Source organism: Atta colombica, unplaced genomic scaffold (assembly GCF_001594045.1).
Source record: "Atta colombica isolate Treedump-2 unplaced genomic scaffold, Acol1.0 scaffold161, whole genome shotgun sequence".
Classification (NCBI taxonomy): domain Eukaryota; kingdom Metazoa; phylum Arthropoda; class Insecta; order Hymenoptera; family Formicidae; genus Atta; species Atta colombica.
Genome location: NW_017259252.1, coordinates 401078 through 413269, shown reverse-complemented (window position 1 = coordinate 413269; position 12192 = coordinate 401078). Strand labels below are relative to the sequence as shown.

At 33.8% G+C, this 12192-nt stretch overlaps 1 protein-coding gene across 4 annotated transcripts in view; it reads right to left on the bottom strand.

Moving 5' to 3' along the window:
- LOC108685893 (coronin-2B-like) overlaps nt 1-6045 on the bottom strand; it is a 13576-nt gene extending 7531 nt beyond the window's left edge. The window contains exons 1-2 of one of the 4 annotated variants that reach the window (XM_018190911.1): nt 5512-5566; nt 826-1129 (exon numbers count right to left, since the gene is read on the bottom strand). In XM_018190911.1, the coding sequence (XP_018046400.1) occupies nt 826-843 (18 nt within the window). In that variant the 5' untranslated portion in view covers nt 844-1129; nt 5512-5566. Of the gene's footprint in view, nt 1-825; nt 1130-1901; nt 2586-5511 lie in introns of those variants that run through there. The other 3 variants (XM_018190910.1, XM_018190909.1, XM_018190912.1) reach the window with 3 other exon arrangements.
- Between the last annotated feature and the right edge of the window lie 6147 nt (nt 6046-12192).

The following is a 12192-nucleotide window of genomic DNA, read 5'->3' as shown; positions in this document are numbered from 1 at the left end:
AATAATAAGTATATATATATATATATATATATCTGTACATATATTATCAACATGATGAATTATTTTCATCATTTTTGTCATTTTTGTTTAAAAAAAATTAAATTACGCTTTTTAAAATTGTTGGACGCATATAGACGCATGCTATATATATTTAATTTGGATGATTTTTTAAAATCATCTTTTTCGAATTATGATAATTTCGTCAATTTGTATGAGATTAGTTCACTTTTTTTGTTGATAGAATAAAAAGAAATGTTTACTTGACTCATTCATAATACAGTAATAATTCGAAAATCATGCTTTCTACTCTCTAAATTCTAAATTTCTTGGAATGAAATCTTATTCCAAAAGAGTTAAAATACTGCCACTATTGAAAGGCTAAAGAATTTGCACTCTTCAATAATAGTGGCAAATGTACACTCCTTTTTGGAAAGATTAGAGATTTTACTCATTTTACTCCAAAAAATTTATAGAATAAGTTACGCTATTTTTCAAGAAATAGAAATTAAAAAAAAGCATTGCGGTTTTTTTACAAAATTTCGCTATATAAGTACACCGACTTTTTATATAAAGCCGTTTTAAAAACTAAATACAATTCGCTCAACGTGCACAAGCATAAAGTTTAGGATCATTTTTTGAATGGGTCAAACAAAAAAATTACTCCCTTTGCTTAAAGTTTCTACAAGATCCACTTTAAACGTGTGACAATCCAAACTGTTGGTCTGTCATACATATCGCAGATGCTTAAAAGCTCAGAAATTTTGCGTTTTTCCTCTGATTTTAATTCTCATAAACTCTATGAGAAGCAAGAGAGATAATACTCACCCGTCTATCGTTGGTCATGTCTGATCAGGATCTGGTGTCCAGGACAGCTGGTGTTCGACGAGTACACGTGCGCGGTGAGTCAATTGTCGCCAGTGCACAACGAGGATGCGGTAATCGACAAGCCGGGACCCATGCATGTGCAGGTGATTGGAGAAACAAAGAGAGAGAGAGAGAGAGAGAGAGAGAGAGAGAGGGGGGGGGGAGAGAAAGAGAAAGTAAGGGAGAAAAACAAGAGAGAAAAAGAGTCACTGATGTGGATAATATTGTAATCAACTATACGAGTCGTTCTCTCACGCCGCGCTTACTAGAAGAAACAAAGGAAAATGAGACAGGTGTCTAATTAACAAACAACTCATAAAATTATAGAGAATAAGCTTGCGCGGCGCGTTAAAGCGCGGTCACAATTTCGATGGAACTAAAGTATCTAATAAACTTGGGCTAAGGGAGGGAATGTGATGAGGATTGAATTAATTCGCGTAATTAGACGTTACAGACTCGGGCCGAGTTATCACAATGATCGCATTGTTACCGAGACAATGATGATCCTGCTAACGAGATCTTCTCTCTTTTCTGAGTGTAACAATCACTTTCCCTCCAATTTTGAATGATTATAGATAATATTTTCCATCGAAGAGAACGCGGTTCAACGCGGAAAAAGTCTTGAAGGCCGTTCGCCCAAACATCAACTGCTCCAAATGTTAAACCGTTAAATTTTCCAATTATTGCTCGTACAAGATTGGATAACTTATTTTGGCGGTGCCACACATTTTGGCAGGCATACGTGAGATAGTTTCTTTGATGATATCACGCGTGCTATATCTATATAATCTAGGCCATGTGAACTGTATCATACAACTTGGAGTTAAAACGTAGTGAAACGTTTTTGCCTCTTTTCGCAAAAACGAAAACCCTCTAATCGCCAGTTTTTTCTATTAGCATATCCTCGAGCACGGAGTCTCTATTCGGCTGCCGAAGATTGCCTTTTCTTTTGATTTGATTCACCTTCACGACCGAGGGTGTAGGTAGTATTACGTATGAAATCTCAAAGAGGTCAAGAAAAATCAGAAGTTACGTACAGATACGTGATAGTCCAGATGCAGTCTAGAGGCAATTGTGCCTCCTTTGACCAGACGTAAGATTGCTCTAATGTTTAAATTGCGATACGTACACCCGGATGCGCCATGCGAGCAGTTTGCGTTTCTTCACCTTCCTCGTGATACTCGGAGCGATTACGAGATCGACCAATTGACGCGCTCGTCGCACAGAAAAGAATAACTATAGAACAAGAGCTATCGTGCGAGAGCTGAGCGCTATCGAGCGCGAATGTGTTTAGCCACGCCGACCGTTCCGCTTCTACTGACAAAGGCGAGTGACTATCTAGTGCTGGTAGTGCTTAGTGCTCGCAGAACCTGATGCCTGTTGTTTGTTGCAGTGTCATGCAGTGACACTATCTCGCGCACCTTTAACGCGACAATAGCAACGTTATTCGGGCTAGTATCAATAACAATGAAATACAAATATTGAGAGTTTGATACTTTTGCGAATGCCATTCAGCAACACAAATTACAAGTGGACTCAAGTTTCCGCTTTCTATTTCATTTCTGCCACTACGCATCGATGATTCACGAAGAATACATAGAAGAGAAACAGAAATATGATTATTTCTTGAATGATGATCGAGGGTTTATTGAATTTGTTAGCCAAGCAGTCCCTGGATGGAAAGTTGCTGAAACTAAACTCTCTCAATCTCTTCTTCCATAACTTAGGTATAAAAATTGGTTCTATTATCTTTTTTCTAACACGAAAAATCATTAAACTAATTTTCGCCATTTTTTTGTAAAGTTAGATAAAATTGTCAAGTTAGATAAAATTTTCTATTGCACAGAATATACAGAATATACTCGAATAAAACTACCAGATATCTTCTGTTAATCGCACGAAATTTTTTAATTTTCCCGATATACATTATAGAATAATAGCGAATTAATTTTAGTACAGGACATCCTGTATATCCTGTATTCTTTGGGATAATTTAGGATTTATTTAAATAATAGCTCGGTTTAGGTAAAAAATGCATAGTTTTTCAGTGAAAAACATTTCGCTAAATAAATCATAGTAAATATTACAAACTTGAACCATATATCCATCGTTCTGATATACATTTTTATGTATGTCTGTCATATAGTAAACGTAAAATAAAAAAAATGGAAGAGGCCGGAAGAAAACCAACTGTATATCACATACGCACACGCGACAAATTATAACAACAACCTACGAAATAGATTAATGCTTAAGACAATGATTCGTTGACGCTATAAATTCTATCGCCGAATCGATTCAAAATCATTCCTTCATTTAATACATGAATGTCATGATAGTCATACGAAATTTATGCAAATTACAGAGAGCTGCATGCAAAAAATTTTCCATACAAATACCTTCCTGTAAATACTTGATGGACTACTTCAACCAAATCCTGATTAATTTATCAATATATGCAATACTGAAAATATCCAACATGGATTAACTTTAATCTTGATTTTTTTCTAATTGTTATAAAACTAGAAAAAAAAATAAAAAGTGTTGAATCGAAATTAAACTTACTCTATATTGATAGAAATGGATATAATTCTCAGAACAGGATTAGCAGAACCTAACCTTTGGAGAATTATAGGACCACTTTTGAATATACAGGCTGTCCCGTAAATTTTTGCTAATCGCTTTTGTGTAGATATAGAGGACTAAATTCAGTCGAAAAATCCTCATTTTGCAATTTTCACAATAGTTAAGATATTAGTCAAGATATTAATTATTAAAAATTACTGAATATTTGGCTTGAATAATTTTTTATTCAAATCTATTAACTTTACAAAAAAACTGCAATAGACAAAAATCATTTATTTTCTTCAGAAAAACTCATAGAACTCTACGAATTTTTTCAGAATGTTTTATTAACTTTTTAGTACTGCATTTTCTATTTTTACCAATACGAAAATATATGGTATTAAAAAATTTTGAAAAAATTCTCGAAAAAAAAATAATTTTCTCGGAAAGAAAATAAATAATTTTTATTCTCTCGCTATTTTTTTTTTGTAAAGTTGTATTTGAGTAAAAAATTGAAAATCAATATTCAGCAATCTTTAGTAATTAATATCTCGTTAATCATTGCAAAAATTGCAAAATGGTAGATTTTTCGATTCAGTTTAATCTGCTCTATCTACATATATAAAAGTAAATAAAATTGACAACAACTTACGAAACATCCTATATATACTATTACAACAAATTCAATTGCTATGCGTTACACTAGATCGATATATATATATATATACACTTACATAAAAAAGTGATGAAAACTGCTATAAGTACATAAAAGTTAAATATTTTTTATTTTGCTGTGTAGACTGTACTAGAACTTTTCTTCTCGTTTTTGACAAATTTCAAACATATATCTATTTCACTTGATGTACAAAAAGTATGAATTAGTTTAGCTATAAAAAAAAACATACCTAATATTTTAAATAATAAAGTACATAATAATGTGTAGTGCTATCACATTATTTAACAGAATATACATCTGTTACTGCATTGTCAAAGTTGATTATATTGGATTGTCCGGAAAGTTCGTGCCGATGTTGAAGGAAAATTGAAACGCAGAAAATTTTAATTTAATAAATGTATATTAAAATTTAAATTTTAATCGGCACGAACTTTCCGGACAACCCCATACAAGATATTTAAAAAAGGAGTCATAGACTTTAAGGGTATATAGAACAAGAAAAACGAATTTGTTTACAAATTTCAGATGGATTTCTGAATAAATTTTTGAGGAGCAACTTAGTGTTGTGAGGTTGCGCCTCATCCAAATAGTAAATTTGTCAGACAGATTTGATCGAAATCATTTGTTTATATCTCATTCCGATATTTTATCGTTTAAACAAAAAGATATCTTGGCAATCGTTTGTTTTCACACTTATATTTATTAGAACTTTTCGACTTATTTTTTATTGTTCTATATACCCTTAAAGTCTATGGCCGGTATTCATCGATTTTTACTTCAAGACCGTCTTAAGACTATAAGATTCGACTATGAATACTGGCCTATGACTCCTCTTTGAGGACAACCAATTTATTATACCATTCAAATATTTTATATAGAGTATATATCTTTTTAGAGTATTAATCTATAGCGCAAATGATTGAATTCACTCTTAGATAATGAAAAAGTAGATCTGTGTATAAATATTATAAATAAAAAAAGAAGTAGCAATTTTCGAGTTTGATTTTTTTATTACTCTCATAATAATGTAAAGGAGATATACAAATAATCTTTGAAAACTAATAAATATCCATCCAATTTTAAATGATTCAGCTAAGGGTCATCACCAGCTAAGAGTTATAGGGTTACTGCAAACAATAACATTAACAGTTATCTATCCAAGTAATTTTATTAACATATATTTTATTAATATAAATTATTAGGATAGAATTGTTAATTATTTGTTTGACACATAGAGAAAAAGATGAGAGTAAAACGATGGGTTGTGTGCGCAAGTAAGAAAATGATTTAGCGGTGTAAGAAAACGATTTCACTGCACTGTACAATGCAGTGATTAACCAGGATTTGATCAAAGTTGTCTCGTTTTAAGTGCGATTCGTGTTTAAAGGTTTAAACTCGACACTCACTTTACCGATAGGCTTGTAACAGGCCCTGGCGTCTACCATGTTGTTCATAATCGTATGCTGAACCTCGGTGCTGTCCGTACCGTCGAAAATGTCGAAATTCGACTTTTCCTCTCGCGTGCGTATCATCTCCCAGCTGGTGACGTTGTGTCCCATAAATTGTCCCAATTTGGCAAGGGAATATATCCTCGAGGTTCTATCGCGTTATCGGAATAAAAGTTAAAAAAGTGACTAAGAGTGATCCATCGCCAGCGAGCCGTGCCGGCCGCGGCGTCGCTCCGCGGCGTCGCTTCTTTCCCGCTCACATACGACACATACGACGATATGACGCACACATACGCCTCCCTTTTCTGCACGCGCAACGCGTTTGCCGCTTATTAAATATGTCTTACGGCAAATCAGACACGTGTACGCATACCTTTACGCATCGTTAGAAGCTCAGTCCGACGCATTCGTATTCGTGCGCGTGCAAACGATCCGACGAGTTTCACTTTGACCGCTTTGACGTTCAGCATATAAACAATGCAGCTATGGATCTATGGGTTGACAGGTGCATCATGTAATGCATGTATATAAGTTTAGGTCTGTCGCGTTATTCGCTGTTACTTGCATTGTTTGCTTCATCTTCGCTTTCTCTCTTTTCAAGAACAAATAGGTATATGTTTATTTCAAGTACAAAAATATTTGGGGATTTCATGCAACGCGAACAGACCTAATGGCTACGTTCAGAATTATTATTTGAGTATTCTTGGTGCATCCAGATATTCTTTTATCCTTGTTTAAAGGCCATTCTACATGTTCTACATGGTCATATCGTAGCGTCGGAAGCGTCGTAAGCATCATGCGAATTTAAAATTGAAGCATTGGATTGGCTGAAGCACAAGCTTGTCTACATTTACAATACGACCAATGTAGAATGGCCTTAATATTCGTTAACAATATGAATAAAATGACATCTGGATGCACGGACGACGATTCTGAACGCAGTCCAGCAGAGAAAGCAGTTTTGCAACTGTTGTAAAATTCTTCAATATGATTGCATTTATACCAAAGTGTAAGAATAATAGGTGATTTCACTCATGTAAAATCATTAGCCTAGTTTCCATCGAAGTTTAAATCGGATCAGAATGTAAGGAGCTCCGCACAATAAAAAGAACAGAGAATAAGAATTTCAACCTGTCAGAAACTGTGTATTTCACAATACATGATTTCTGATAAGTTGAAATTCTTATTCTCTGTTCTCTGTTCCCTGTTCCTTATTTTATTGTGCGGAGCCCCTAAGAACCAACGGTCGAGAACCAACTACAGTCGAGTATTTCCCTGTCATTGTAACAGGGGAATGAATACTCATCTGTAGTTGATTCTTACATTCTGATTCGATTTAAACCCTCGATGGAAAATAAGCCTCTGTCTATGAATGTCGCGTCAGGGGAAAAGGCTGCCAACTGTAAACGCTAAATATGGGATAATATTCATTCGTTTTAAAACAGTCTTAAATAATGTCTTAAGATGCTAATATAGTCCTCAAATTGTGACATCTTAAGATTGTACTTAAGACAGTCTTATATGCAAGAATCGACAATGAATGTCTGCCTGTTTCATGTTGTGAAATTGGTACTGAATCTTTCCTTGTTTAATATATTTTATGTTTCTCTTTCTATAAAAAACAAGTATTCGCCTCATGTTTAGTGTTTGATAGTTGGCCTTTTTTTCTAACGCGACATTTATAGAGTATGATCAACGCGATGCTGCAAATGCTTTGAAGCGTTTTTTAATTGATCAGTTTGTAAAATTCTTTCTTCTAATTAGTCCATCAAATGCTTCAAAGCATTTGTAGCGAGATTTTGATCACAACCAGAGACGGCGGAGATTTAGAGAGAGAGAGAGAGAGAGAGAGAGAGAGAGAGAGAGAGAGATGCTTGCAAATTAACAGCGTTTTCAGCCTGACTCGATTTATAACTTGGATTAGAAAATGCTTCACTATTGGTTGACGTTATACGCTCTATCAATAAGAGAGCACAAAACATCATTATTTCAATCTAGGTTAATATAAACTCGGTTGGACCGAAAATGCTACAAGCACACCATGTTATCCCTTCCACTATGAGTTGAACAGCAAGTGGCGTATATGTATGACACCTAATCTCCTAACACATAAGCCCCGAGAAAAAATATTTTATATATAATTATATAGAATTATATAGAATTTAATTACACTTCAGCATATACAAGCCAAGAAGAAAACTTGATTTACAGAAATACTTAACTCACACTCATTCACACTTACACTCCTCTCCCGCCTTTATCTTAGAATTACAAAGCTATTATTACTATTCATTCTCTTTTACCTATAATCTCTATATCATAGTCTATTATTAATATCCATATCCCATTTTTTTATTTCTCTTTATCTGTACATAGCATTTCTTTATCCGTACTTAGCTCTCTATCTTCCTTGTATTCTTTAACTGCATGTTCCATCTACATCCTATTTTTTTTGTTTTCTATTGGTCTCATTACAATGCATTTCCTTAACTTACAAATAGATAATAAATGATCTATAACTAACTATACTAACTATACTAACTAATTATCTATAACTGACTATAACTAACTATAATATACACTACAATCTTATACTCACAGCTTTGTCTTACAAAATACTCATTCCTTATCTTTACATTATCTTTATTTTTACAATAGTCTCTATCTATATCTTTTCCTTCCTTTCTTCTTTCTTTTCTTTTCTTTTTATTATTTCCTTTTTTCTATCCTTCCATAGTTTTATTAACGTTTTTCCTTTAAGTTCACTCAAATCTTCTCCCCATAAATTTTTTTTACAATCTCGCTTTATCCTTCCCTAACTCTTCAAAATTATCTCTTGTTTCCTCGCATTCTTTAACATAATGCTCAAGGTTATTCTCGCTTTCACCACAGAAAAGACCCTTCCTCCTCTATTCCTAACCAATATTTATACTTCTCTTCTAAATTATCACATTTTAATTTAAATAACGCTCTTATCTTATTTCTTCTCTTCCATTCTATATTCTCCACCCTCAAATAATTTGGTACCCTATCCTCCACATACTTATTTCTTTATATCTTTTATTATACCTATCTATTCTCTTTCCCTTGCCTCTGTAAATCCCTTTCTCTATTTATTAAATCTTTTTCAAAACTTTCATTCCTATGTCCCATTACTTCTCTAGATTCAATTCTCCATCCGTTTCTATTATAATAACACTCTCTTTCCATATCTATTATTCCAAATCATAGCTTTGTTTTTTCTCTCAACACTTCCCTGACCAAATTACCTGTGTTTCCAGATTTAATCTTTTTCTGTCCTCAACCTCCTTTAAACTTATTCATTACCACTCCCTTATAATTACATATCTTGGAGTGTAGAAGTCTAATTTGAAAATCCACCTGACGTAGTCTAACATTATCTTTTCTAGTTCACCTTTTTCTACCCAGCCCCATAATTCCACTCCATATGTCTTAAACTATATCAGATATTTAAATAGCATCCATTTTCTACTAAAGTCATTTCTGCATATCTTTTCCCCTAAGCTCCTTTCTTGCTATCATTTTTTCTGTTTTATTTATTTCTTTAATATGCCTTTTATAATCCCCTTTCCTATCTAAATTAAAACCCAAATATTTAAATTCCTGCACTTCCTCTAGTTCCTTATTCCCATTTTCATTTCTCTTTCCTTTTCTCCTCCTTCCTCCAGACACATTATTTTCGTCTTTTCTGTGGTCTAGTTTCCCTCCAAAAATTTTTTTAACATGCTCATCATATCCTGTAATGCCTCCTTATTATAAACTACGTCATCTACTAAAACTAAGTCATCCGCATATGCTAACGATCTTATTCTATCCCTACCTAGTCTAACTCCTTCTATTCCTCTTTTCTCTCATTATCTATTTTCGCAATATATAAATTAAATAACAATGGACTCATTACACAGCCCTGCCTTACTTCTTTATTCTGAATAATTGCGTGTATCTTGTTTCGTTCTTATCCTCACCGCCATTTCCTCATACATCTTCTCTATCTTCCTTACCAAATATTCATTTATACTTGCCTCTAAGAGTCTCTCAAAGTTAGTTTCTTATTAAAGGCAGCTTTTAAATTCGCAAATATATATATTTTTCTCCTTTCTTTTTTTTTCCCTCTGCATCAAATGCGTCAATATGAAAATATCCGTTGTTGACCTTCCTCTTCTAAATCCAGCTTGACTTTCCGGAATCATATTTTTGGTTTCCATCTCCTTTTCTAGTCTATACCTTATTATTTCTGCATATATTTTATACGCCGTACATTATAACAAGATATCTCTGTAATTTGTTACTTCTCGTCTCCTCTTTTTTGTTTTAGAAGGATAATTATACTTTCTCTCCAATCTTGTCTGTATTTCACATTTTTTATAGTAGTTCCACTAACCTCTTCCGTAAATCCTCACATCTGCGTACATCCAGGCTTCCATAGGCATACCACTATTCTTGCCGCCTATTTCTTCTTCATCTTGCGCTCTATCAATCTCTTTAGCCTTTAGTCTTTCTTCTTCACTTTCTTCTTTATTTATATCTTTTTTTTCTTCCTTTAGTTTAGAGAGCTGACCGATGCTCTGCTGTACTTTATTTTCCACTTCCGTCCAATAGCTCCTTAAAATATTTCCTCCATTCTTCGCCTTTTATATTATTCTCTTTTCATATCTTCTTATCTCTCTTCCTATTAATATACTTTCATATATCTGCTTCCCTCTTCAACTTTTTCAATTCGTCTTCTTCCCTTTTTTCTTTTTGTTTCTTCTCCAATAATTCTCTGAATTCTTTCCTCTTCTCCAAATATTTCTTTCCCGTCTCTTTTCCATTTTTCCATTTTCTACATATTCTCTTCATCTCTCTTTTCTTCCTGGAGCAGCTAATATCCCACTAGTCCTTGTATTTTACGTATTTTTTCTTCTTTTTAACCTTCTTCTTCACGATATTGTTGAACACAATCTGTTTTAATTTCTCCCATATAGCTTTTACCTCTTACTTCCTTATTTCTTCTTCTTTGATGATGATCTTTGATGTCCTCTTCGTCCTGGTCCTCTTTCGCATCATATTCTTCCAACCCCATAACAGTTCCTTTCTCCAGTGTCAGACTCAGTGGCATGTGGTCCGAATCCATTTTCGCGATAATTCTAAATTCTACAATTCTATCGCTAATAAATATCGTTGCGATCGTAACCATCGCATAATCTATTACCGAGCTATCTCTTGCTCCTACATACGTACATATTCCCCCTCCCAGCCGCCTCTTGATCTTTTGTTCAAAATGTGCCAGCCATACTCCGTTACTAGTTCTATAAAACCTCTACCTCCATTTCATCATTTTATCCTTGATACATCTGTCCTTTCCATCATCCTCTAAATTTCCTCCTAATTCCTCAATTCTAATTAAAATCATCTCCTATTGTTATTACATTCTTTGCTTTCGTACATTTCTCCTTAATTTTTTCCATCTTTATATCCAAGTTTTTACCTCCTTGTTCTCCGTCTCTATACTGAGACTATATCTATCTTTTCTCCACTTATTGTTAACTCTGATTACTCCTTTCCACTCTGCTAATTAACCTATCGTCCTTATTCCCTTCTCTTCATCCTTTTCTCTTTCCAATTATAAAACCACCGCTTGTCCTGCCTCTCTTTCTTTCCTTCCTAGCATAATTGCAATCCCATACACATATCTTAAGTAACCTATCCTTCACACCAATCCTTCCCAACCTTTTTCATTTAACTATGCCTCGCATAAGCTCACGAAATCATCCTTTGACATAACTCCAAAAATCCAAATTCTTTCTACACCTGCTATATTCCAAAATAATATTTTTCTTTGTTTTCCCTATTTACTCCCTTTTGCCCATTTGCTTAATCCCACTGTCTTATTTTTTCCTTCTATTCCTAACTTCTGTCTCTTTCCTCTTCTAACTACCTTATCTCTTCTTAAATTACTATTTATTTCTTCTTGGCTCATGCAAAATTTTGTTTTTTATTTTCCCAATCCTTATCTACCTTGCTTCTTCCTTCACCTATCTCTCTGTTTTCTTCTTTATCTATTTTATTCTTCCTCTTTTCTTCATTCTGCCTCTCAATTACATTCCATGTCTTCCATGTATCATCTATTCTTACTTTACCTAATCCAACCTTTATCTTTTCCTCTTTCTGTTCCTTAATCCATTTGTTAATCCTCTCCTGAATTTTCCTTTCCTTCCAGCTCATTTTCAATAAAAATCCTACCTCCTTTTAACTTATGCTTATTCCTCATTATTTCACTCCTTTCCTCCTCACTTCTTACTCTAATTACTATCATTGTTTATCCTCGAGAAGACTATATATTATTCTATCCCCAATCTTTCTTTTATAAACTTTTTAATCCATTTTCCCCTTTCTTTCCCATCTATTTCTATCCCCCTCGGTATATCTCTTCCTTTTATAATTTTTTTTTTCTCTCTTCTTTTTCACTATCTGAAATTCATTTCTTTAAAACATTTACTTCCCTGCTTAAACCCTCCTCGCTTACCTTAGATCCTACCCTTGAGTTATCTCCTTGCTTTCCAAAATTATTTACACTCCTTCCCTCGCTATCATAATCATTCCCCTCACTACTTGTCTTGCCTAAGCTTCTTATATCCT